At 37.7% G+C, this 26,943-nt stretch overlaps 1 protein-coding gene and 1 pseudogene across 1 annotated transcript in view; both read left to right on the plus strand.

Moving 5' to 3' along the window:
- Nucleotides 1-5,409: 5,409 nt before the first annotated feature.
- LOC127197933 (tubulin alpha-1B chain-like) lies at nt 5,410-7,290 on the plus strand (annotated as a pseudogene).
- Nucleotides 7,291-13,525: 6,235 nt separating this feature from the next.
- Nucleotides 13,526-26,943, plus strand: part of Alkbh8 (alkB homolog 8, tRNA methyltransferase) — a 58,227-nt gene continuing 44,809 nt past the window's right edge. The window contains exons 1-5 of the mRNA XM_051155866.1: nt 13,526-13,658; nt 22,414-22,651; nt 23,281-23,412; nt 24,471-24,566; nt 26,351-26,455. Coding sequence (XP_051011823.1) covers nt 13,530-13,658; nt 22,414-22,651; nt 23,281-23,412; nt 24,471-24,566; nt 26,351-26,455 — 700 coding nt within the window. The 5' untranslated portion in view covers nt 13,526-13,529. The remainder of the gene's footprint in view (nt 13,659-22,413; nt 22,652-23,280; nt 23,413-24,470; nt 24,567-26,350; nt 26,456-26,943) is intronic.

Below are 26,943 nucleotides of genomic sequence, written 5' to 3' on the forward strand. Positions count from 1 at the left end.
AACCTCTGCAACCAAGCTTGGTTAGATCCAAATCTTAACTTTTAAAATTATTTCCAGCAATTGGGTAAAGTGGTAGGAAGTTCCCCATGTTCAATCTTTTCTTTGCTATCCAAAAATTTCAATTATTGTCAGGATTGTCACTTTTCTTATTTTCAAGCCTTTTCTCTTTGCTCTCCCATGAGTTTCAAATGTACATCTACAGGGAATTTTCTCTCTAACCAACTAACTTTCTCTTCTGCCCACATATATGTTCCTGTATCCTGCCAGAGTTCCTACATCCAGGACATTGTCAAAACAGCTACCCACAGTTGTTCCAGTCCAACCTCACATATCACCCTTCCTAGCCACAGATGTTCTCAGACTCCAGACAGGAAGGACAACAGCCTGTTCTTTCTGATTCTGACCAACCCTTCAGACTATTAACCTCCTCTTGCCACCCTAGTGTCAGCAGGAAGCAGCCAAAGACATTGATTACTTCACTCCTTATCCATTTACAAAAGGCTGAAATGATGTGCTCTAGACCCAGGACAAACAGTTCCAGGTTCTCCCAACATTCTTCAGTTCCTATCTGCTGCAGGGCATGGTTGACACACCCTACCCTGTATCTTGAACTTCTAGGGCAGTCCTTTTCCTTCACTAAATAATCTGGAAATTTTGTTACTCTCTCTCTTTTCCCCAAACATAGCAGCCAAAAGCTGCTGCCAATGAATTTACATTTATATATTTTAACTTACCGTATATGAAAAGCAACCCAAAACCCTCATTTTTTAATATAAAAAGGGAGGAATATTAGGATTTTGCTTCAGTCTGCCTACCTTTGATGTCATTGCCTACCTGTCCCTACCATGAGGGAGTGGCCCTGCCCAGTATATAAAAGGACAGACCCACCTCGCCTCTTTTTCTCTTACCTCTTATTCCCTTTCTCTCTCATCTCTCTCTCTCTCTCTCTCTCTCTCTCTCTCTCTCTCTCTCTCTCTCTCTCTCTCTCTCTCTTCCTCTCTTTCCTTTCTTTTCCTCTCTTATCTTTCTCTGTCTCTGTCTCTCTGTCTGTCTGTCTCTCTCTCTCTCACTCTCCCCCCCTCTCTCTTAGTCCCCACTCCCTTTTCTTCTCTCCTCATGCTCATTTAATGAACCTCTATATATATCTGTTGCCTGGCATCTTATTTTCTTTTTTTAAAATATTTATTCATTTACTATTATGTATACAGTGCTCCAGCTGCGTATACACCTGCAGTCCAGAAGAGGACATCAGATCACATTATAGGTGGTTGTGAGCCACCATTTGGTTGCTGGGAATTGAACTCAGGACCTCTCGAAGAACAGTCAGTACACTTAACCTCTGAGCCATCTCTCCACCCCACATCTTATTTTTTAATTATAAAACCTACTAGCTCTAGAAAAAGCAAGGCCTGATTTTTATATCTGAAGTGCACTAAAGAGAAAGCTGAGGCCTTGAGAGAGAAGCTGGTTTGCTTGTTGTTATGAACATAAAGCTACACTTAACAGTCAATAGTCAACAGAGACCTGAGAAGGATAAATTCAAATGAGAAGTGAAATTCAAATGGCCTATGTATCCATTAAAATGACAGATACATAAATTGCTACCTAGACCAGTAACGTACGTTCCAGTGATAATCTTAGTGGCTTCATTGGAGCCAGAAGTAGTTCGTCTTTAGCTATCATACAAGACAGCTTTAAATCTTCAACTACCACACAGAGCAGCATTGCGTTTCATCTGTCAGAACCAGAAGTCTGAGATATTTTTCTGTGGATGAGTAAATTTGGAAAATTGGTGTTGCAGGATATTTGATGATACTGTGAAACCTGATTTGTGTTGTTTAGTGCAAAAATTGTTGTGGTGTGACGTTGCCCTAGCACATACCGTTAGTCCAAGTGCTTTTTGCTTGACTTCATTGGTCAAATCAAATAGTTGAGATTTTATTAAAAACAACAAATTGACCTACCTTGACTTAAGTATGTTAGGGCAATCAACCCAACAGTACCTGCAGTTTATGTAGAACCCTGGCAGAATACAAGATATGGGGCATAGGGCAATTTTTTGCTCAGTGGTTAGCATTATTACAATTCAGGTGTCATTTTCTGTACCCATCTATCTTCTTTGGAGACCTTTGGATTCACTAGAATTTCTGTCCATCATGGGAAGCTTTTTAATTAAATATTAAATGTCATACTCAGTAGATCTCTGAAGAGTTTGAGAACCATAATCTATTATTTATACGTGATTTAAAAAAAACTTTCCTTAGTTTAATTAGTTTAACCATAAAAATACATATAAGAGGCTTGCCATTAAATGAATTACATGAGTTTACAAGTTAGTACCTTTTATAAAAATAGAATTATACAGTTTTATTCCTATTAAGTTTGATCCTTAAAAATATGAATTGAAGATTTAACTGAAGAGCTTAGCACACAAATAAAGCTTTAAAACATAAGTAAAGTCCATAGGAAAACTGGGAGCTTTATTCAGTATTTAGACACAACTATTTTTTGATCATTTTATAGTGTAGTATTACAAAAATCACAGGTTTTTTTTTTGGTATGACACAGTTTATCCAAATAACTAAAGCTTAACAAAGATAGTAAAGACAAAGAGGCTAGAAATGTGTCTCCAAGTCAGTTACTGTTAACCTGAGTAGACCTTAGGGATTTATAAAATATATTATATATATATCACAAACATACATAATTTTTATTGTAATTTTTTAGAAGCATGTTATGGAACAATTAGCAAATATATGAGTAGTTAAACATACATCTACAAGTCAGTTTTTTTTTTAACCTGAGAGAGTTTTTATAACCTTAGGAATTTATCTTCATAGAAAAACCTGTTGTTCATCAGCTGGTAGTGCCCTGGGTTCCATGTCTCACAAGCCAATCTAGGCAGGTGCTGCTTGATTCCAGACAAGAAATGATGGACCATGAGATCAAAGGTCCCATTTCTTGCTCAGAGGCAGCTTAGAGCACTCAAGGCAAGGCCAATGTATCAGGCCTTGCCTAATTTCACTGGGGAGGTGGAAATGATTTTCCACTGGGTGTTACAGTTAGCTCTTTTAGAATAAGATTGCTCATATCAGATGGCAGTGGAAACTTGGGAATTCCACAAGTGTTACAATCCTTTGTCAAGCTTGTGTGGTAAACATGGCAGAGGAAGCAGGCATATGCCAAAAATCGACTGGAAAGCCTCACTGATGGTCAGCACAGAGCTAGTGGTGGTGATGGAGTGGGTCTCAGTGTTAACCAAGGCAGCCCCACCATAACTACCTGACTGGCAGTCAAGCCCCAGGCATCCAGTGGTCATTCTTCCCAACAATAAATGATGAGGCTCAGACAGTCATGGTGGAGATTTTATTTCATGAATTAGAGACATTTATAAGCCTTGGGCAGTGGCAGGGATTTCAAGGGTGAATGTATCTGATTCACTGGGACTAGGATGCTAGGGACAATTAATTTACATCCAGTAGTACAGTGCTTCATTTTCATGGGGTTCTATCATAAGAAGGAGAACATAGTACTTAATTATTGTATAGGTGGGGGAAGATCTCCAGGAAAAATCAATGGTCATTGGTTGAAAGCCAAGACATTAAGATATCTTATTAATATAGGGTGGGTATCTCCAGGAATCCTTAGGTGTTTGATGAACATGTTTATTATCAGGAAAGGATTGAGTTTGTAGCCTCCCTGCTGGAAATGTGATGCTTCTTAGAGTTTCTAGAGTTCAGGTAGAGAGGAGATCCCACTGAAAAAGGGATTCCATTACTGTACACTGAGTTCAGAGACTATCTGCAAGCACCAGACTTTCACCATTCCAGAGAAACCCCACAAAAATCCACTCTAGTTCAAAATATTTTGGAGAGATGTTACTGTCTCCTTAGCCTAAAAAGTAGATACAATTATAAACCAAGCACTCAGTAGGACTAGGAAATTTTATACATGCTTCCTTAATTGGTTTATTTTGTGGAGTAATATTAGGAAAGATCAGTGGTTCCCAATCTGTGGGTCACACCCCCTTTGGGGATTGAATGTCCCTTCCCCAGAGGTCACCTAAGACCATCAGAAATATCAGATATTTTCATTACAATTCATAACAGTTGTTGGACCCTCACGCCCAACTCGGGAAGGGGGTCGCTGTGAGAGACCACACGAGGCACAACGCACTGATGCAAAAGCAAAGGTTTATTGCTGATGCGCCAGGGTCCCTCAGCACTCGAGAGGCTAAGGACCCCGTGACTGTTACAGGCTAGTTTTAAAGGCTAAAACCACAAAGCAGGTGGGGTTGCTTATCAAGTTAGACCATATGGACATTAGGACATCTGGCGTTGGTAGACCTCTTGTGGGGACTTGGGTGTGGGTCCCTAGGGCGGTTACTGGAAACTGTATGGGACCTCTGATATTTGGGAGCTCGCATATAGCTATTCTGGGAACTAGGGTGTAACTCCTGAGGCTAGCAGTAACGAGAACTGGGAGAAGCCTCTGGGTAGGCAGGGCAAATAAGCGTCTTACATTTTATAATTTTACAGTTTCTCACAGTAGCAAAATTAGTTATGAAGTAGGAACAAAAAATAATTTTGTAGGCTTTGAACTCTTTATTTGGAGTTCTTTAATGCTTATGCCTCCTTCCAGCCCACCTACCTTAGATAGGAGAGAAAAGAGGTTAATCGGAACAGAAGAAATAGACCTTTTTTAGACTCAGTTCCTTGGAGTGACTCCAGTGGCATAGTTGGCAGTATTTCAATAGACCAGTCAAACAGCAAACTAGTAATTTAGCAAATGTGACATCAGTCTCAGCTGCTGAAACCTGGAGCAGCAGCATAAGCCCAGAGCAGCAGCTGGAACCTGGAGGCTTGAAGTGGAGTGATGAACAGCGAAGACTAAAAAGCCCTGCCTCTTGTTTTGGACTATCTGTCTGTCTGTCTGTCTGTCTGTCTGTCTGTCTGTCTATGTATCTACATATATATCCTCTCAGAGATCTTTATCAGTTGGCAAAACTATGCCTCCATAATAGTCATTTCCTCTTCCAGTGGACAAATATCACCTGTGCTCTCACAAGTCTGTTTTCAGTGGAAAAACACTGCACATCCTTACACAAGTCTGTTTTACTTCCCATACTTGGTATCAAAAGTTTACTTCCACTACATAATTTTATGGTTGGGAAGTCAGCACAACATGAGCAATTATGTTAAAGGGTCACAACATTAGGAAGGTTGAAAATCACTGAACAAGATGGTAATAAAGTTATACTGTTTGCCATGGAGATGAGCTGATTGTTGTTATTTTAAAATGCTTATTTTGGCCTCATTGTGTTACTTACCTTGACTCTTAGATGTCAGAAAAAGGAACTGGGACCTCGTGTCTGCTTCTGCCACCCTTACCTTCTAACCCATAGCTACCATGCGTGAGTGCATCTCCATCCATGTTGGCCAAGCTTGTGTCCAGATAGGGAATGCCTGCTGGGAGCTCTACTGCCTGGAACATAGCATCCAGCCTGGAGGCCAGATGCCAAGTGACAAGACCATTGGAGGGAGAGATGTCTCTTTCAACATCTTCTTCTGTGAGCCAGGCACTGGCAAGCATGTGCTCCTATTCATAGACCTGGAACCCGCACTTATTGATGAGGTTCACACTTGTACCAACTGCCAGCTCTTCCACCCTGAGCCATTCATCCTATGCAAATGAGATGCTGCCAGTAACTACGTCTGTGGCCATGGCAACATTGTATTGTTTTTAAATTATCTGTATAATTTGTATTATCAGTAGGCCCGGCTAGCAATCAATCAATACACAGACACTTGTTACATTTTAAAATAGCTTTAGTTAACCTGGGGCAGGGCAGGTATCAGTCCTCTAAACTACCTCCCATTGTGGGGCAGGCATGGGATCCCTGTCTCAATCCTATGCTTTCTGTTTCTAATAACTTTTATCAAGCTACCTCCCATGCATTATCTCAAATTCTTGCTAATTTTCTTTATTTGGGCTGGATTCTCCATCCATGCAGGTCATGTGCTTCTCCTCCATCTAACCCATGGCAGCCTTCCTCTCTTCTCTTTAGGTTTTTCTCCTTCCTCCTTGTGTCCCTCCTTTTTTCTTCTCCCCATGATTTCTCTCTCTCTTTCTCTCCCCGCCACATCCCCCACCTGAGCCCCACCTATTTCCTTTGCCTTGTCCAGGTGGGATGGCTTTTTATCCGTCAAAAGGTGGGTCACAGAGACAGCAAGCAGTAATTAGCATCAAAATACATCAGACCATCCACCAATACCATTGGCAAAGAGATATTTGGTCTTGTCTTGGACAGAATTTGCAATTCTGTGAATTGGACTTTGGGTCTTCTTTGTTTTCCGGCTTTGGCCAGGGAACTGGCTCTGGCTTCACCTCCCTGCTGATGGTGAGTCTGTCTGTTGGTTATGGAAAGCAGTCCAAGCTGGAGTTCTTCATTTACTCCATGCCCCAGGTTTCCACCACTGTGGTTGTGCCCTACAATCCCATCCTCACCACTCATGCCACCCTGTAACACTCTGATTGTGCCTTCATGGTAGACAATGAGACCATCTATGACATCTGCCACTTGACACTGAGCACCAAACCTACACTAACATTAACCACCTTATTAGCCAGATTGTGTCATCCATCACTCCTTCCCTCAGATATGATGGAGCCCTGAATGTTGACATTGCAAAATTCCAGATCAACCTGGTGCCCTACCCTTGCATCCACTTCCCTTTGGCCACATATGCCCTTTCATCTCTGCTGAGAAAGCCTACCACAACAGCTTTCTGTAGCAGAGATCACCAATTCCTGCTTTGAGCCAGCCAACCAGATGGTGAAATGTCACCCTCACCATAGTAAATGCATGGCTTGCTGCTTACTGTACCATGGTGATGTGGTTCTCCAAGATGTCAATGTTGTCATCTCACCATCAAGACCAAGCATAGTATGCAGTTTGTGGACTGGTTCCCCACTGGTTTCAAGGTTGGCATTAATTACCAGCCCCCCCTCCCCACCATGGTTCCTGGTGGAGATCTGGCCTAGGTACAGAGAGCTGTGTGCATATTGAGCAACACCACAGCCATTGCTGAATCCTGCACACACCTGGATCACAAGTTTGATCTGATATATACCAAATGTTTCTTTGTGCACTGGTATGTGGGTGAGAGCAAGGAGGATGGAGAGTTCTCTGAGGCCCATGAGGACATGGCTGCCGTAGAGAAGGATTATGAGGAGGTTGGTGTGGATTCTGTTGAAGAAGAGGGGGAGGAGGAAGGAGAGGAATATTAGTCTATTCTTAGAGCCCATGTATCATGTCAAACTCCCAAGACTTCAGCTTCAACATTTAGCTGACAGGCATTGATACTATTAATAGTGTTATCTTCATCCTACGATCATGTTTTCTCCATGTGTGCCTAAAAGGTTTTTTCCATGATATCTCAAAGTAAAAGCTTTACAGAAAATAAATAAATAAATAAACCTATTTCTTTGGTAGATCCATTAAAAAAAAATAGTTGAATCCAAGTTACATACACAGCATTTTGTTTTTAAGTCTCCATTTTGACCATAAGGTAAAATTAAGTTCAGGTTCTGAGGCACTGCCTGCCTGAGAATTTCAATATCCGATTTCTTACAACTCAATAGCTGTTGGATTTTTGCTTGAATTAATGACATATGTTCTACTTCAATACAACCACAATATCCTGCTTTGTTCTTTTCTTCCAGAATGGTAGGGAATTGGAAAGTCCTTAAGCCTATATCCTAGTCAATCAGATTAAAATGATTTTCTAACTGCCTAGGTACAATGTACTTAAAAATGCTTTATTTAGCTGGTCAAAATAATATAATGCTGCTCTCCTCTTGCTTCCCACCTGGTTACCTGGTTGTTACATAATTATGGTTTTCTTATAAAAAGTATACCTTAGAAACAGACTGTCTTCACAGTCTATTTCCCAATCTCAGATTGTGTCTCTGACCAGTCAGCCTTTGTTCAGCATTCAATAAAATGCCACCAATCTGAGTTTGGTGTTTGAGTGGTCAGTGTACAGCTATTTCTGAACTCATAATAGAGATAGTGTACAGCATAGTTTTAAAACATTTTTTAGGGCAGAGAAAATGTAGACATAAAAGATTTTTAAGAGTAGAAAGTAAAAAATACTTGCAGATGAGGGACTTTTGGAAGTGTAGAACAGACAAAATATAGACATAAAAGATTTGAGTATCATTTGCTTGTGCAGTAGCATAGGTTGATACCATAGGAGATAATTGTCATGGAACTGTACTGAGGCCATGCCATTTATGGTAAGACCGAGGCTTTAATAAAGTCTAAGTCTGGGAAGAAAAAAAAAATGAGGGTGTCTTGAAAGGAATTGCAAAGTGGAAAGAATTCCTACAAGCTCTAAAAGGGAGCTGAGAGACAGCCCCCTTATAGAGACATCTTAGAGAGGCACGCTCTATGCTCAGACTGGCTTAGGGAAGTTTTAATATATTTTAAAACTTGACACAAATTTCAATCCAAGGTGTCCCCAAACAGACTGAAAGACTTGTTTGAGGAGTGGCATCACTTTCTCCATGATTAGGGATACCAGAAGGGCTAGAGGACCTCAATGGCACACTACTGTGGCCTTTGTAGTAGTAGCTGACAAAGGAGGCAGCTCCAGGGCACGTTTAAGCAGTAGAGCAGGCGAGGAGAAAAAGAAAGATGACCAAGTGGGTGTAGATGCTCAGATGGACATGGTAGCTCCTGGAGCCAGAGAGATACTTTCCAAGTCCCTGGAAGGGAAAGGTTTAGGGCAGGGGCAGGGTGAGCAGTGCTGGGAGGAGCAACCGGTACTGAGTGAAGCTAGGAGAGCTTTGGTATTTTAGCAGGCACTTCAGTTAGCCATTTGTCCCTGGTTTCTTTGAGACCTAACAATGTAAGTTGGGTAAAAAATACAAATTAAAACAGTACTATTGCTGTTTTTTGTCAGGAGTCACGGACATAATTTTTTCTTTGACTAATTTTTCTGCCATTAAAGTTTACTTTGTTTTTTTTTGGGGGGGGGGCGTTTTGACACAGACTTTAATGAAAACGGTTTCCACAGAGTAGATCTAATTTCTTCTGTTTTCTAGTTTCTACTATTTTTTTAGGTTATAATATAATTATGTAATTTTTCCATTATATTTCCTACCGCCAAACCTTCTCCTATATCCGTCTTCCTTGTACTCTTTGGAACTCATGACCTTTTCTATTATTAAATGTACATATATACATAAATGCAAATTTCTCAATTTGTATAATGTTGCTTGTATTTGAGTGTTTTCAGGCTGAGGATTCACTGTTGGATAAACAACTGGTGTGCTCTTGCCTGCAGAAGACTATCTTGCTCTCAGAATTCCTTATTTGCCTGTAATTCTTGGTATAGGTTTGAGGCCTCCTATACTTTCTGCCTGACCACACAAGGATGGCTGTTTTCATTTCTTGTGGATGACAGTTCACATTGGGCTCCACAGCTCTGCATTTTAACTGGTTGTGGTTTTCAGCAATGATGTCCGTCTTTTGTTGTTGTTATTTTGTTTTGTTTTTCGAGACGGTTTCTCTGTGTAGCCTTGCCTGTCCTGGACTCGCTTTGTAGACCAGGCTGGCCTCGCACTAACAGTGACCCACCTGCCTCTCTGGGATTAGAGGCCTGCCCAACCAAGGTTTATGATCTCCATCTTTTAAAAAGATAAATTCCCTTAATAAAGGGTGGGTATCTATGGGAATAAGGTAAAATGTTTAGCATGTAGTTAGGGAGTGTGCTGTTTTAGTTATGTAGCAGCTGTCGGTGCTACTCCAATGATTCACCCACATAAATCAGCCGATTTTCTCTCCCGCACAACAATTTACAGACGCTTGGCGGAGAAAGGGTGAACAAAGGATTTGGATGCCGGAGGGAATTATGGTAGCCCCGCGGGCTCACGGGAAATGTAGTGCGATTGTCTGCAATATGGCGGCGCCCAGGTGAAGGATTGTTAGAGCGCATGCATAGCTCTCTAGGCTGTGGCGTGGCAGGCTTGGAGATAGACAAAGCAGTCGGGAGGTGAAAAATCTCTGGTGAGGAGAAAGAAAATTTCTGGTGAGACAGAAGTGTACGGTGTCTGTTCTTGGCGGGCACGGAGGATTGTAAACCATGGCTTACTCCTTCAGCTCTCTGCTCTGTCCTGACCAGCGCGCGCAGCCGACCTAGGCCGCCGGGGAATGACGGGGAGCTCGACTAGGGTCTAGTGTTCTTATGCTTGCTATGGGATGGGTGCCCAGGGGTGACTGTTAGCTGCCTTTGGGGTTGGAGACCGGACCTTGCTTCTTGTCATTTTCCAGTCAGCGTCAATTCTGTGACGCACAGACCTTTAGTAGCTCTTCGCCCATGAATCTGCGCAGCCTTATATTCTTCCTTTTTCAGTCCTTCTGCCTCTGGAGTTGAGTAGTGTCAGCTTTTGGTTTTGATCGAGGTCCCTGAACGTTTGTACCCAACTGTATGCCAGGTATCCAAGATTGTAGATGAAAGTCTTTCTGACTTTAATACATGCAGGTTATTGGGATACACACCTGGTGTTATGGAAATCATTGAAGATGGCTACCAAAATTAGAATTCCGGAAAAGAGAAGTTTAACAGCTAAAATGGCAAATTATACTTGGGTTTATTTAAAAATACATATTTAATGAGTCGCTACTGGGTATCACATCCTGTTTAAGTGCTGAATGTTATCTGAGTTACAGATACAGTCAAAATCACTACATGAAATTAACTTTTTATTCACTTATAGAAGATAATAGTGTAAGAAAAAAAATAGAATCTGTAATTCAGAAAGTTAGAAAGGGACATATAAATAATGGTAATTTTTTCTAATTGCTTAAATGTTTCTGCTTTTTTAAAATTATATTTTTGAATTTTACATTTATTTTTTAATTTATATGTCACTTTACATTCTGATCATAGGCCCTTCCCTCCTCTCCTCCAGGTTCCACCCTCTTCCCCTCTTCCCCCATCCCCCATCTCCTTCTCAGAAAAGGGGACCTACCACACCAGTACACCCCAGCACATCAAGTTGTATCAGGATTGAGCTCATCCTACTCCAGTGAGGCCAGGCAAGGCAGCTCCTTAGGGGGAAGTGGTAGAAAGCAGGCAACAGACTCCATGTCATAGCCAGGACCCACTCAACTTACTAGGGACCCACATGAAGATCAAAGTGCCCAGAAGTTACATATGTGTAGGGGGCGTTGGTCCAGTCCATGCAGGCTCTTTTGTTGGTGCTTCCATCTCTATAAGCCCACATGAGCCTAAGGCTTCTTGTATTCTCATCGTCTCCTGGTTCTTCTATATCTCTACCCCCATCCTTCCACAGGACTCCCTGAGCTTCACCTAATGCTTGGCTGTGAGTCTCAGCATCTGATTCTATCAGCTGCTGGGTTGGGACTCTCAGAAGATGGTTAGTCTAGGCTCCTGTCTGTAAACATCATATCGTTAAGCCTGTCAGTTGTCCCTTTTCCATGGGGCAGGTCTCATGTTGGGCCAGGCATTGGTTGGACAGTCCCTCAGTCTTGGCTCTATCTTTATTTCTGCATATCTTGTAGACAGGGTAAATTTTGGTTTCAGGGTTTTTGCAGGTGGATTTTTGTTCCCCTCCCACCACTATATGTCCTGCTTTGCTAGAAGGTAGCCTCCTCAGCTTGTCTCAGAGATCCTCTGTCCTCGATTTCCCTTTTCTCTCCAAGCCCTTTTACCTCCTCTCCTCACTCTCCCCACATCTGACCCTTCCCCCTCTTTTCCTCCTCACACCCTCTCCTACCCAGTTCCCTTTCTTCATCTTCTTCTGATGTCTATTCTATTTTCCCATCTGAGTGAGATTCAAGAAAGGGCTTCTTTGGGTCTGCCTTGTTACTTAGCATCTTTGGGTCTATGAATTGTAGTATGGTTATCCTGTAATATATGGCTAATATTTGCTTATAAGTGAGTACATACCATGTATATCTTTCTGGTCTAGGTTACCTCACTCAGAATGATCCTTTCTAGTTTCATCCGTCTCCCTGCAAATCTCATGATTTCTTTCTTTTTAATAGCTGAATAGTATTCCGTTATATAAAATGTGCCATATTTTATTTATCCATTCTTTCGTTGAAGGACCGTTAGGTTGTTTCCAGTTCCTGGCTATTATGAGTAAAACTGCTATGAACATAGTTGAGCAAATGTCCTTATGGTATTGTGGAACACCTTTTGGGTATATGTCTAGAAGTGGGAAAACTAGATCTTAAGGTAATACTATTGCCAATTTTCTGAGAAAGTGCCAGATTGATTCCCAAAGTAGTTGTACAAGTTTGCCCTCCCACCAGCAATGGAGAAGTGTTCCCCTTTCTCTATATCCTTATCAACATGTGGTGTCACTTGAGTGTTTCATCTTAGGCATTCTTAGGATGTCCAACTAACCAGCCTTACCTACTGTACCTCCTAACATGTGCTCTGTGTGCTAGGGAACGAACTAATGCCATTTTTCTTCTATCCTTAAATTAAAACTTGTAATTAGAGTTTTGACTGTGCCCTGATTGTTTTGAAATATAATTTTATTTAAGTTTGTTTGCTAACTTTGAAGTGTGCAGCATTGGACTAGAGGGTCAATAAATTTGATGCTCTAAAAATTCATGCCAGCTGGGCATGATAGTGTACATTTGTAATCTCAGCACACCAAGACTGAGGTAGGATAAACATTGTGAGTCTGTGGTCAGCTAGGGCTACATAGTGAAAATCTGTCTTAAGAAACAAAAAATAAGTATAAACTGGGCATGTGGGCAGAAATTCAAGGTCATCCTCAGCCTAGTCATAAGTTGGAGGCCATCCTGGGATACATCAACAACAAAAAACGGGGAGAAATCCCCTCAAATTATGTCTATATTTCACTACCATTGGTGAACATTTCTGTTTTCTATTTGTTCTTTATTATCTTACCAAATACCTCCTTTTAAAATGACTTTATGTTGTTCTGGTCCTTCTAATTTGACATCTTTCTAATTTTCAATTAACAGTGGTTTTGTGTTTTAGTCTCTAGATGTGCCACAACCAAGAGCAAGCAAGTATGTCATATTTTTCATTGTCTCATATGTGTTTGTTTTGCTCAAATAACTTACAAGTTTACACAAAGCCATGCCTTGTGTTATAATTGTGTGGTTAGATCATTGAGACCATAATAAGCATACAAGCTCACTCACTTGATATTTATTTATTCTTTCTACATGTTTCCCGGACATGTACTGTATGCTGACATTCCTATTCTGCCAGAATTTACATCATGATGGAAAACTTAAGCTATGACTTGTGTTAAGTTCTGAAGTACTTATGTATTTTTTATGTGTCTTTGCTTTTCTAGGTTTTTGGAAAGGAAACTAATTTTTTTTTGTTTATTTGTTTGTTTTTTGTTTTTATTTTTTTATACAACAAGTATTTTTAAACTAGAATATATGCCTAATAATTGTTCCTTCAGGATTTTTAAAATTTATACTTTTTATTTACAGTATTATTATGAACATCGATCATAAAGCGGTTTTGAAACTCAATAAAATGGAGAAGAAGTTCTTAAGGAAACAGAGTAAAGCCAGACATGTGCTGCTGAAACATGAAGGCATCCAGGCAGTGTCATATCCTACTCAGGTGACATTAAAGTGTTAATATCACTTGAATGTAGCTGTATCAATATGTTAGTGTATTATGCTAATATTGTAAGGTGTAGTTCAAAGATGTAATTATTCTGTGATGTAATGTGCCGATATTAAATATACATGTGGTAGCATGTGTTAATTTTCCATTTGTGTGGTAGTCTAGTCTGCAGTTTGAATTTTTGTTGTTGTTGTTAGTGTGAGTTGAACTAGAGCAGTAGTTCTCAACCTGAGGGTCACAACCATTGAAAAACACATGCTTCTAATGATCTTAAGAACCCACAACCATTCATTTATTTTTGCTGCTACTTTGTAAGTATAATTTTGCTAGTGAATGGTGTCTCAGTTCCTAAGACCATCAGAATTGTGTGTTGTGTGTTTTCTGATGGTCATGAACAACAGGTTGAGAACTGCTGAATTAGAGCACGCTGCAGGTATATATTAATAACAAGATAGTACAAATTTTTTTAGTTGATAAAGCAAATTTAACATTCATTATCATGGTTGTAGTTTTTTGTTTTTGTTTTTTTCGAGACAGGGTTTTTATGTGTACCTTTGGCTGTCCTGGATTCACTTTGTAGACCAGGCTGGCCTTAAACTTACAGAGATCCCCTGTCTCTGCCTCCCAAGTGGGGTTAAAGGCGTGTGCCACCACCTCCTGGCCTTCATTACTATGTTTAATTCTTTAAAAGTCCATGTGAGCTAGGTAAGAAAACTGTTATCGTGAGAGATTAATTTGTTTAATATAAAGTAGTAAGTGGTTGAATAGAAACTTGCAGGTTGATCTTCTATATCCTAGTATAATCTTTCTTCTTTTCTTACCTTTCCTATGTTACAAGGTATTTTGATTATATAACATAAAAAATTTCATTAGTTATTTACAAAATCTTTTCACTATCTGTTGACAGTAATTAAATAAAATGATATAAGCTACTGTGGGGTTTCTTGGCCTTTAAATTACAACTCATTTCAACTCCTCATTTCTCTCCTTATTTAGGTATGAGTATTAATTTTATGGCTTTATTTCTAAGCTGGGCATAGTATGGCTGGTTTAGGGAAACCAACCATTGGTTGAACAACTAACTAGCTAGAGGAACAAGTTGTTGAGGAGGTGTTGAGGAATGGAGGACAAAGAAGTACTCAGAGACTCAGGCATATATGGTACAAGCTGAAGGTCATAAAGCCCAGGAGAACTTTTCTTCTGGCTCTCCACCTGTCTCTGTCTCTGTCTTGCTTGCTGTCTGTCTGACTCCTTGCTCTTTGCTCAATTATTTGCTTGCTGTCTTTCTGTCGACTTATCTGCCTATCTATCTACCTATCTACGTAACTAGCTAGCTTGCTTGCTTGCTGTTGCCCATCTATCTCTCTTGTTGTTCTCCATCTCACTCTAGCTTACTCTCTCATGTCTGCTACTTGTTTGCCCCCTTCTCCTTGGGCCAACTCCAGTATTTTATTGAAATGAAGTTCAATTTTTTTTCATTACAGATTACATCATGATGTTTTTTTTCCATCTTTAGAATCACTAGGGCAATCAAAAATCAACAAAGTAACAAGGAAATACCAAAAGTTCTGTAATCTAAAACAAAGCATACAACAAAAATAAATTAATTTTCAAACAATGATCAGCATAACCTGCTCATTATCTTAGAAACAACTGATGGGACAGTTTAATCATAAATTTCTCCCGGCTAAAGCCAATGTGTTTATAAGATGGTCATGAGCTAAATGTTCTCTAAAGAAAAAACTTGACCTACTTCTAGTCCCAGACCAACTATTGTGCTATCCAAGCCTAGGCTAACTACCAAAGGGTCCTCTATTGTAAAATATCTGTAAAACATGACGTTTCAAGCCCACCTTCTAATGCTCTCAAAGCAGATTCTAAAGAAAGGTTTCTACAGGTAACAGTATCTAGCCAGGTACTGTTATATCCAAGTCTTAACTTTCTTACATGCAATTTCTGCTTGGGTGCTTACAGTCAAAGCAAAAAACTCTATCATTGTCTTAAGCCTTTGGCTGTTGGAGGATGGTCTGATTAAAGAGGGCAGTGGTTGCACCAGACCTTAATCCCAACACAGTAAAGACAAAAGCTAGATGGAACTCTTGAGTTCAAACCTGGCCTCCACAGGTATGACTCCCTACTGATAAAATAAGTTGGTTACAAGAGACTGCCTAGGATTTAAAGTGACATTTTTTGGTATGTTCCTTTTTCTTAACAATGGATTATATATGCTCACTAACAGTTACTAACCTAAAAGATAAATACACATCAATCTGAGGTTTGTGTTAAAAAAAAGGTAATAAAAATGCTTTAAATATATTTTGTTGGTCAAGGTAAAGACATTGGTTAAACAAACAAACAAACAAAAAAGACATAAAGCTACATGGCTTCCACATAGAAAAGGGGTGAGACAAAATCACCCAAAACAAATGTAAAAAAGCCAGGTACAAGATACCTATGGCCTAAATAATATATTTTGTTGGTCAAAAACAAACAAACAAAAAAAAAAACAAAAACACACACACAACAAAAACCAAAAACAAACCAAGGTTAAAAAATAAACAAAACAGACATATAAGCTGCTTACATAAGTATAAGATACCTACTATATACATAAACCCTAAAATAAAATAAAATTCTATTTGGTGTTTATTTAAAACTTAATGCCTTTTCTTTTTTTTTTTTTTTTTTTCACTCAGGACAACAGGTGTGTTTCTAAAACAAACATTTTCTCAAAAAACAGGTTGCAGCCTAGCTTATACATCAAACGCCACAGAGCCTAAAAAAAGACATTTAAAACTATACAATCTTATTTTGATTCCAATATGATAATTATATGTTCATTGTTAATGGTGATGTTATATTTTGTCTTTAAAAGAGGTCACAATAAAACAAAACAAACTTAAATAAAAGAGAGACTGCTAACTTAAAAAAGTCTATGTTTACATAAATTCAAACTACAAAACAAACAGTTAACTTATTTTACTAATCCCACTAATGAAAATAATTCTGAGACTGTCTAAAACATGTGTATCCTGCACACCTTATACATTCATAGTTTTAAAACTGTGTAATACTTGTAAAAAGTTGTATGTTTTTAAAATAAAAGAACCAGACACTAACGCTGGATGAGACTTAACTAGATTTATTCCTCCAACATGCTGAGATGCTGACATCCTACATCCTTCATGTTCCAGCCCCAAGTGCTTTGGTTACTGTTCCGCATCCAAAAAAGACAACTTCAAAAAGGCTCCTGATCCAAATTGGTCCAATATTTCAGACTGTCCCACACAGGACTAATATTAAGCCTAAAATTTCTCAACATTTAAAGAATAAACCACAAATACTATTCCCAACTTGTTTAACCAATTTTTTATTTGGGCCCCCTACAGGCATTCTCAGTTCCAAATCAGCTTAAAAAAAAACTTTAAAAAAAAGATGCCCTGTTTCTCTTAAGGAGGATGGATAGGTTTTTGGTTACTTTCTTAGGCTATAGATATATATTGTCATTAAAAGGTATAAAGATAGGGGTTATAAAAAAAGAAAAAGAAAAGTATAGAGATATGTACAAATGATAAAACAAAAAGCAAATTATTAAATCTACTTCTCAAGGCCTTAATTCTTACAAATAGGGTTAATATTGATTCATTGATATAAAATTTTGTATATTGATACAAAATAGGTTTAATTTTGATACATTAAAATAAAATTCAGATTTGGTATTGTTCTTCACACATTATATTTCTACTCTGGTATGAGGTATTGTACACGTACAGTTCAATTAATACATAGTTTACTTCCAGTAGTCTGATAATCTTATTGTAGACTGTTTAAAATAATTAAGTAAAACAAATCAATTGTTAATCTATTCATAGTCATGTCAAATATAAAAATATACATGCTAGGTTTAACAGATATGATTCTATAGATAGATATTTATAGTAAAATAATTAGATAAAGTCTTCAAAAACCTCAGAGACCTATAAAATATGACATTTAAAAAATATTTTTATTGTTTTAAGGATTCTTTGACAATAAAACAGGTTAACTCCTGACAACACCCAGCCTCCATAAAAAAGATGATGAACATTAGAAAACCTCCTTGTAGAGAGAGTGTGACAAAACAGCCACTGGATGAAAAATGTCCTCATTTCTCCCAAAAACAAAATTCTGCGTAAAAATGGACAAACTTGGATACGAAGTTGACGGCCAGACTCTGTCAAAACAGGGTAAACAAGTCCTCAATGGTTCCTACTTCACAAATATATCTTTTAAATATGCTGGGTCAAAAGGCCAAAGATGATACTCCAACGTTATATAATTTTGGGTGTCTGTTCAGACAGTAAACTGTCTCTGGCATTTTTTCATTTTAAAAGCTGCTAACCTACACTTCCCTTCTACTCAGGTAGTTAAATGTATTCCTTCTCAAGTCTCTGATGGGGTTAAAGACCAGATAGTTAATTTTAAAATTAAGCTTAGTTGTTTAAAAAATTTTAAAGATACTTTTAAATTTAAATAGATACATTTAAATTGATAAATTTAAACTTTAATAGATGTTGATTTAGGTTCAAAACTTTAGATTTACCAAGATAAAATTGATAGTATTTTCTACAGGGTTGCCAAATACATTTTGATTAAAAATTATGTGTGTGAATATTACCTATTAGTTTTTATAATTTCTCATAATTAAACTTACTGTATATAAAAAATGGCCTCTTTTTATTTAGAAAAGGGGAGATGTTGGGGGATGGTCTGATGTATTTTGATGCTAATTACTGCTTGCTGTCTGACCTTCCTTTTGCTTAATAAAAAGCCATCCCATCTGGGCAGGACAAAGGAGATAGGTGGGGCTAGGAGAGAGAAGATTCTTGGAAGAAGAAGGACTGTGACAACGAGAAAGGAGAGACCCTAAAAAACAAACAAACAAAAAACAAAAACAAAACCAAAAAGACCAACAACTGCCATGGGTTAAGTAAAGAAAAAAACAAAACAAAACAAAACAAAAACACATGGCTGGCAGCATAGATAAGAAAATCCAACCAAATAAAAGACATAAACAAGTATATAAGATCATAGATAAAAAGTAACTTAATAAAAGTTATTAAAACAGATGGCATGGGATTAAGACAGAAATCCCATGCCTGCCACACTATAGAAGGTAGTTTAAAAGATTAATATCTACCCTGCCCCAGGTTAACTAAGACTATTTTAAAATATAACAAGTGTCTGTGTCTTAATTAATTACTAACCAAACCTACAGATAATGCAAATAATACATGTAATTTAAAAACAATAAGTGGCGCCCCTTATTGTTTTTAAATTACATGTATTATCAGTAGGCCTGGCTAGCGATCAATCAAGACACAGACATGCTTTCAATAACTTTCGTCAAGCTACCTCCCACCTATAATCTCATGTACTTGTTCATGTTCTTTATCTGGGCTGGATTTTCCTTCCATGCCGGCCACATGTTTTTCCTCCATCTAACCTATGGCAGCCTTCCTCTCTTCCCTTCAGGTCTCTCTCCTTTCTTCTCTTGGCAGTCCTTTCTTCTTCCCAGAATTCCTTTCTCTCTCCTAGCCCCACCTACCTCTTTTGTCCTGTCCAGGTGGGATGGCTTTTTATTAAGCAAAAGGTAAGTCAGAGATAGTAAGTGGTAATTAACATCAAAATACATCAGACCATCCCCCAACATTCTCTATGGGGAAAAGTTTTCCCTGTGTGATTTTCCTTAGGGCTGAGAAATAAAGAGAAAAAAGTTTTAGGAGAAGTAGGAGATTTCTAAACATTACACCTGGACATAATATTTAGGGGCTGTAGTAGTAGTGATCAGTCATAGATCTTTGCAACTTTGTCAAGCAAAGCCTCAACAGCTGCTCTGGATTTCAAGTGATCATGCTGGACAGTCGGGGGTCTCTGGAACTTTGTTAAACAAAGCCTGTACGACTTATCTTCATGTCTGTGACAGCCTTGGAATAGTTGTCACTGGAGATAGCAAGCTATGCTTGGACTTTTTCCTGGGAAAGGTAGTTGAATTTAGTGCTATATTAGTTACTTTTATTATTATCACCACAGGAGAATATCTGACAGAGGAAGGAATCTTTTTATTTTATTTTTTATTTTTTGCTTATAGTTTTAAAAGCTACAGGTTATCATAGCAGAAAATGGCATGATAACATTACTGGTTTCTGCCCTTGCACATTCTTCCCCAAAACATGGTCAAGTCTGTCACAACAATACCCCACTTTTGGTACCAACTTGTCCTAGTTAGAGTTGCTGTTGCTTCAACAAAACACCATGACCAAAAAACAAGCAGGGAAGGAAAGGATTTGCTTATTCAGCTTACACTTCCATAGCAGTGTTCATCACTGAAGGAAGCCAAGACAGGAACTCAAACAGTGAAGGATCCTAGAGACAGGACCTGTTGCAGAGGCATGGAGGGGTGCTGCTTACTGGATTGCTTCTCCTTATTTGCTCTGCTTTTTTTTGTAGAAACCAGAACCTCCCACAAAGGGATGGCACTAACCTTCTGTCATAGATCAACATATCACTAATTGAGAAAATGCTGGAGGCATTCCCTCAACTGAGGCTCCTTCCTAGTTGACACAAACTATCCAGTACATTGGTGTTCTCAATCATATTGTATGAAAATAGGAAAAGGTGCTTTGTTTCCTTTGTGTCTTGTACTTGGATTTAAGGGAAAAATGGAAATATTTTTGCAGTGGTGGTCAAATATAACCAAATTGTTATGGCATATTATTGAAAATATCATACTGAATGAGGTCCATGGTAAAGCAGTCTGAGAATAAATTTTATTCTCTTCAATGTAGTGGCATAGTAATGAGTTTATTATAAGTATATCCTTATACTTGTGTGTAAAATGTATTTGGCTGCCCTCTATGGAAGAGTTTTATCTTTCTTATTATCCAATTTAATGACAATTCTATTATACCCTCTTGAAGGAAGGTTATAGATATCCTCATTTTGTGTAATAAGACTAACATTAATTTACTAATCTTGAATTTAGTGCAACTCAAAGAGTCAACAAACTATTATATGGAGAACAAATGTGTCTTGTGAGCTAAGAATAGTTTTCACATTTTAAAAACATGTTAAATAAAATTACATTGAGGCTATGTTACAGAAACTTAGATAACCTGTATGCCCCTGAAATACTGTTTTAAGAACATTTTCAGCTGGGCATGGTGGCACATGCTTGTAATCCCAACACTTAGGAGGTAGAGACAGATAGGTCTTTGTGAGTTCAAGGCCAGCCTGATCTACAAAGCAAGTCCAGGTCAACCAAGGCTACACAGAGAAACTCTGTCTCAAAAAATTAAAAAAAAAACAAAGACAAAACAAAACAAGAACATTAAAACAATTGGTATAAAGATGAAATTGATAAAAGTACATTATCCTAGCTGTGCTGTGCTGGCACATACCTTTAATCCAAACATTCAGGAGGCAGTGACAGATGAATCTCTGTGTGGTTGAGATCTGGCTAGTCTACTGAGCAAGGTCTAGGAGAACCAAGGCTACACAAAGAAACCCTTTCTCGAGCCCTACTCCCCATGGAGCAAATAAATAAATAAATAAATAAATAAATTAATTAATTAATAATAACCTTTGCCTTCTTTTTAAAATAATTTTACATGTAATAGGTTAGGCCGGTGAAGTGGCTTAGTAGATAAAGGTCCCTGCTACACAAACCTAACAGTCTGAGATCTATCCTTGGATCTTACATGGTAAAAGGAAAGAAATACCTCCAGAAATTTGTTCTTTAACCTTCACATGGGTACTATGGCACATGCACTCCTGCACACAGACATACACACACACACACACACATACACACAAATACAATTTTGAAATAATAGGTGATAAATTGTGTTAACATATTTTAACACCATGTAGGGTGTTTGTTAAGTATAGTAACTATAAGAATACTAGGCTATAAACATCAAAATAAAGATAGAAGGATTCTCTCTTTTACCCCAAATTTCTTGACTAGAGCTTAGCAGTCTTCAAAGTGACAGGGAGTAAACTTGAAACATATAAAGAAAAATGTTGCCTTGCAATATGACTAAATTATTTTCCTCGAGTAGAAAACTGTGATTCAGTTCCTTGATTTTTAACTTTTTGATAAACATGACATAATGGTTATATTCAAAATATGGGCTCCAGAAGCTAACAGCAATAGTATATAAATAGCTCCCTAGTCACTCAGTTAACCCAATTTTTTTGGTGAATAGTTTCTTGTTCTATAAAGTGGGGCTCAGATTACTCAAGTTTACTTTGTTTTGAAGATTATGCTAATTATGATTAAATAGTAAAAGAACATAGGACATTCATTCTCTGGCAGAAAGTATCAAGATGACTGCTGACTGCGTGCTTCTCTCTATTCTTCATTCCTTTCTTTTTATTATGTTAATTTGCGTTTCTGAAGAGTAGGAAGTAATCTTTAAATTATACTTTTGGTTATGAAGAAATGAATGTATCACCAATACAGTTATTTCAAAACAAATGTTTACAGCATAGGAGTAATTCCCCCCCCCAAAAAAATTTGGTAATTTAACAAACTAGTTTATATATTTTGTATGAAGCTAGCAAACCAAATAAAAAAGGAAAAGGAAATTATTTTCAATCACGTTATTCTGAAATAATAATGTGATTTCATTTTGTTTTCAACAAAGAGTTTATATCCATTGCTTCTTACTTACCTTTTTTCTTTTCTTTCTTTTCTGTTTTTAAGAGCCTGGTTGTTGCCAATGGTGGCCTGGGTAATGGTGTGTGTAGGAAGCAACTGCTTTTGGCTTTAGAGAAATGTGGACCTGTAGAAGACCTTCTAATGCCACCTAATAAGCCCTATGCATTTGTAATATACCAAAGTATTGAAGGATCCAAGAAAGCCTATGGTACTCTAAATGGAAAAGAAATTATTGATGATTTGGGGCACAAGATCTTCCTGTACTTGAATTTTGTTGAAAAAGGTACCTTGAACTTAGCTTTTTTCAACTTACTTTTTCTGTGAATTTTCTTGTCATGGAGTCTCTATCAACTTCTTTGTGTGTGGGAGCATGGATGATGATGATGAGGGTGTGTGTGTGTGTGGGTGTGTGTGTGCGCGCGCACGCACGCACATGTATGTGCTAGTGTGCTTGCTTGTGCTGTGCCTGCAGAGGTCAAAGTTTGATGTGGGAAGAAAGGAGCCCTTATTCACTGCTGGTAGAAATATGGACAACCACTTGAAGTGGAATTCAATGACCGTATGGTTTCTGTTCTCATTCTGTACTGTCTTGCCCTTGACATTTTTTTTTTTTAGTAGCAGTTTATACAATAAGTATTTTGAAAAGGCTTATCTTTGAAAGAGGTTTAGAAAGCAACTCAGTTATGTACAAAGAGAAGATTTGAGTACCGTTCTTTGCTGATGAGAACTGTAAAGTGTAAAATGCAGTGCAACTCTGATCTTGGTCTTTGGACTTGCATTTTGTCAGGGTCTTTCAACACAGTTACTTCTGAAAAATGACAAGAGCCTTACAAAATGTGGCTCTGGGGCAGAATTCTTTGTATACAGGAGTTGAGGTTTTATATGTGACTATTTTAATTTGTTTTCCTGTAGCACAATGGAAAAAGTTGGGACTTCAAACCTTACCTCCAGGCCTGTTGGTGGTAGAAGAAATTATTCCTCCTGAGGATGAGAAGCTGCTTTTGGAAAGTATTAAATGGACAGGAGACACAGGCAACCAGAATTGTAAGTAAAATGTACAAGGTCCATAGATTAGAATTATTGGAAAATACCTGTTTCTGCTCTTGCTTTTGTTGTATGCCACAGCTTCACTGGCATCCTACTATTTCCTCAAGATCCCCAGAAGTAGATTGGACCTAATAGTATACAAACTACAGTACAGTTTTTAGAAACAGTATTATATATAACATTTGTTTAGTGCCCAATTCTAAACTCTTTTTTTTTTTTTTTTTTTTTTAAACAAACTCCAGAGGAATAGCTTTTATCAGTATTTCTACTGTTTGAAATCTCATTTTATCCTTCATTTGGTCCAGCAGGTTGTTCTTCAGTGACAAGTTTCTGAGGGGCTTGACAAGAAGATTAGAAATAATAAACACAGGAAAGTCAGAAGGTCTTGCATAGGTTATTACTTAATGCCAAGCAAGCTTAATAAGGACAGCATTATATACAGTTTACAGGGGGGAAATCAAACAGAATCATCAAAAGTTAATCAATCAGTGTTGCATCAAGGAACATGGGGTATCTTATTGTGATCAGGTGCTGTGGAACCCTGGAACCATGGAACTCAGTGGCCCTTGCCAGATCTGCCTATAGTTAAGGACACAGAAATAATACTCCTTTAGTCTTTTATTAAGGGACTCTGAGAAATTCATAGATTACCCTGGCTCCTAATAGCTCTTCTCTGCCCTGAGGATTCCTCCAAGTACTCAGTAGAGCAGGATATCCAATAAAGCAAAGCTGCTATTAGCTGCTCTGCCTCTTTTCAGAGCATTAGCATCCCTTTGAGTGACAGTATATATATATATATATATATACACACACACACACACACACACACACACACACACACACATACATATATATTTACACACACACATTTCTCTCAATTGATAGGTGAAACTCTAAGTGTTTTAAACACAACAAAACTTACGGCTCATGCTATTAAAACAGCAATTTATCAATTAACAGACATTCGGCTATTACCTAATGTCTTCATATAATATTAAGTGAAATATGAAGGGCTGTCATTCTTTTCTTTCAAAGAGTTTATTTTCTTTATACAGTTCAAAAGTCCTTAAAACACAGAAGAGTAAAACATTTTGGTTATGAATTTCACTATGAGAACAACACTGTGGATAAAGATAAGCCTTTACCTGGGGGTAAGTACACATTAATACACAGTCAGTGCTGGCTTGGAAAGAAAGATGTAATACATTAGAAATTTATTTTAGTTGAGTTGCATGGCATAGGTAGGTAAACTTTTGATATGCCTGGTTAAATCTAGAGCATTTTAATTTTGTAAGTGGCCTGGTTTTTGTTTTTTGTTTTTTTTTAACATTCAAGCATACCGATGAAGTCAAATCTCCTATTTACTTCTACCATCCTTCCCTACTTCTTTCCTGTATGTGCTCTTATCAGTTTAGTACACATTCCTCTTCTTCCTTTAAGAAGTGAGTACATATCCAAGTGTGTGTACTATTCAAGTACATAGTTGAACATGAGTAGTTTCACACTGTAAAAGTTGTCTTCCGCCATTCATACATGGTAGGTATCTCTCTCACATACTGCTTTTCTCTGCATTGTACGTTGGCAATCTTAAGTCATTATTCATTTTACAAAGTATCAAAGTAGTTACCTACCTTAGGCATTAAGGTTATTTCTAGGTTTTAATACTCACAAAAAGCACCTTAGTGAATATCTTTGTGCCTGCCTCTTCATATGCTGTCCACGAGTTTCTTAAGCAGGACTGCAGAGAAGTAGAATTGTTGTTTCAAAGTTTAGATTCATCTAACAGACACAAGTTTGTCCAAATAGTGCACCAGTATGTTCTTACACACTGTCTCTTTCCGTCCTTATCACCATGCCGTATAGCCTTGCACTTTAGTTTCCTAGTTAGTAATGACATTGGCCACTTATATTTCCTTTTCAAATTTTTTTTGTATCTTTTACTGGGTTTTTTAAAAATGGGTCATATAAACTGATTATCTACATTATACTGACAGGCATCTGTTTGACTAAATTTTATTTATTTGTGTGTTTATGTGTGCTGCGTCTGAATGTGTACAGGTGTCTGTGAGACACAGAGGACAGCCTTTAGTATTGTTCTTTCAGAGCTGCCCATCTTATTTTGAGACAGGGTATCACTGACCTTGAGCTCACCAAACAAACCAGTTTGTTTGGCGAGTGAACCTCAGTGATCTGCCTGTGTCTGCCTCCATAGATGTTACAACTGTGTTATCATGCCCAGCTTTTCTTCTGTGGTATCTAGTAGATACTTTGTGGATTGAGCCATCTCTCAAATACTAATATTATTTTTTTATGTCCTTGATCATATTTAAGGCTTTCATACAAGGTGAAATCACATTTATGACCTTATAAAAAATTTGCTTTAAATGATAATAATCTCAGAGGTAAATGGAATACTTTAAAAATTTTACAAAGTATTCTATTTAATTTCTAAGATAAAATCATACAGGTTGACCCTCCCCAATGTAAAAATCCAAAATTCAGATTTCCCTCAAATATAAAGGTCTTTGAGAGCTCACATGATGCTACCAGTGGAAGGTGTCCATATGTAAGTTCTTATGATGGGTCGTAGTCAAAAACACAAGTACACCAAAGATAAGATAGAAAAGTACCCTCAGTAAATTTATATTAGGAAAATTCAATTTATATTAAATTTATTAACATTTTATAAATTGTCAGTTATTATTAATAAAATTATTATTTTGTGCTTTTTATTTGATAGAATCAATGGTGTAATATCTTTAAAAGATTTTTACAAGTCAATTTTTAAATTTGTTTTTCCTGTGGACTTATTATCTTTATTTATTTTGACTGCAACACTAAAAACTCTGATCGCTATCATAATGTTATTCTTTTTGGTTCTTGGTTAGGCACGCAGATATTTTAACATGTTTTGCTTCTCTGTTACTGACTTTAGGTTTTCCTGATATTTGCAATGGCATTTTGGAGAAATGGTTGAAAGAAGGTTACATTAAACATAAACCAGATCAGTTGACCATAAATGAGTATGAGCCTGGACATGGTAGGTATTTCTTTTTTAAAACATTTTTTATATAATTTATTTTCTTTTATGTGTATAAGTGCTTTGCCTACATGCATATCTGTGAATCACATGTGTCTTTAGTGCCCTTGAAGGTCAGGAAAGAGCATCAGGTCCTGGGAACTGGAGTTAAGGATGGTTGTAAAATGCTGTGTAGGTCCTCTGAAAGAACAGCTAGTGCTCTTAACCACAATTGTTTCTTCTTTAAAATCCCAGTTGTGTATTTCAGAGTTAAGAAGCTTGAGCAACTTAAGATCAAGAGTTAAAATTTAGTGGGTTTTGTGGTGGTGCACACCTTTAATCCCAGCGCTCAGGAGGCAGAGGTAGGCGGATCGCTGTGAGTTCGAGGCCAACCTGATCTACAAAGCAAGTCCAGGACAGCCAAGGCTACATAGAGAAGCCCTGTCTTGAAAAACCAAAAAAAAAAAAAAAAAAAAAAAAAAAAAAACAAAAAAAAAAAAAAAAAATAT

The sequence above is a fragment of the Acomys russatus genome, chromosome 14 (assembly GCF_903995435.1).
Source record: "Acomys russatus chromosome 14, mAcoRus1.1, whole genome shotgun sequence".
NCBI classification, from domain to species: Eukaryota; Metazoa; Chordata; class Mammalia; order Rodentia; family Muridae; genus Acomys; species Acomys russatus.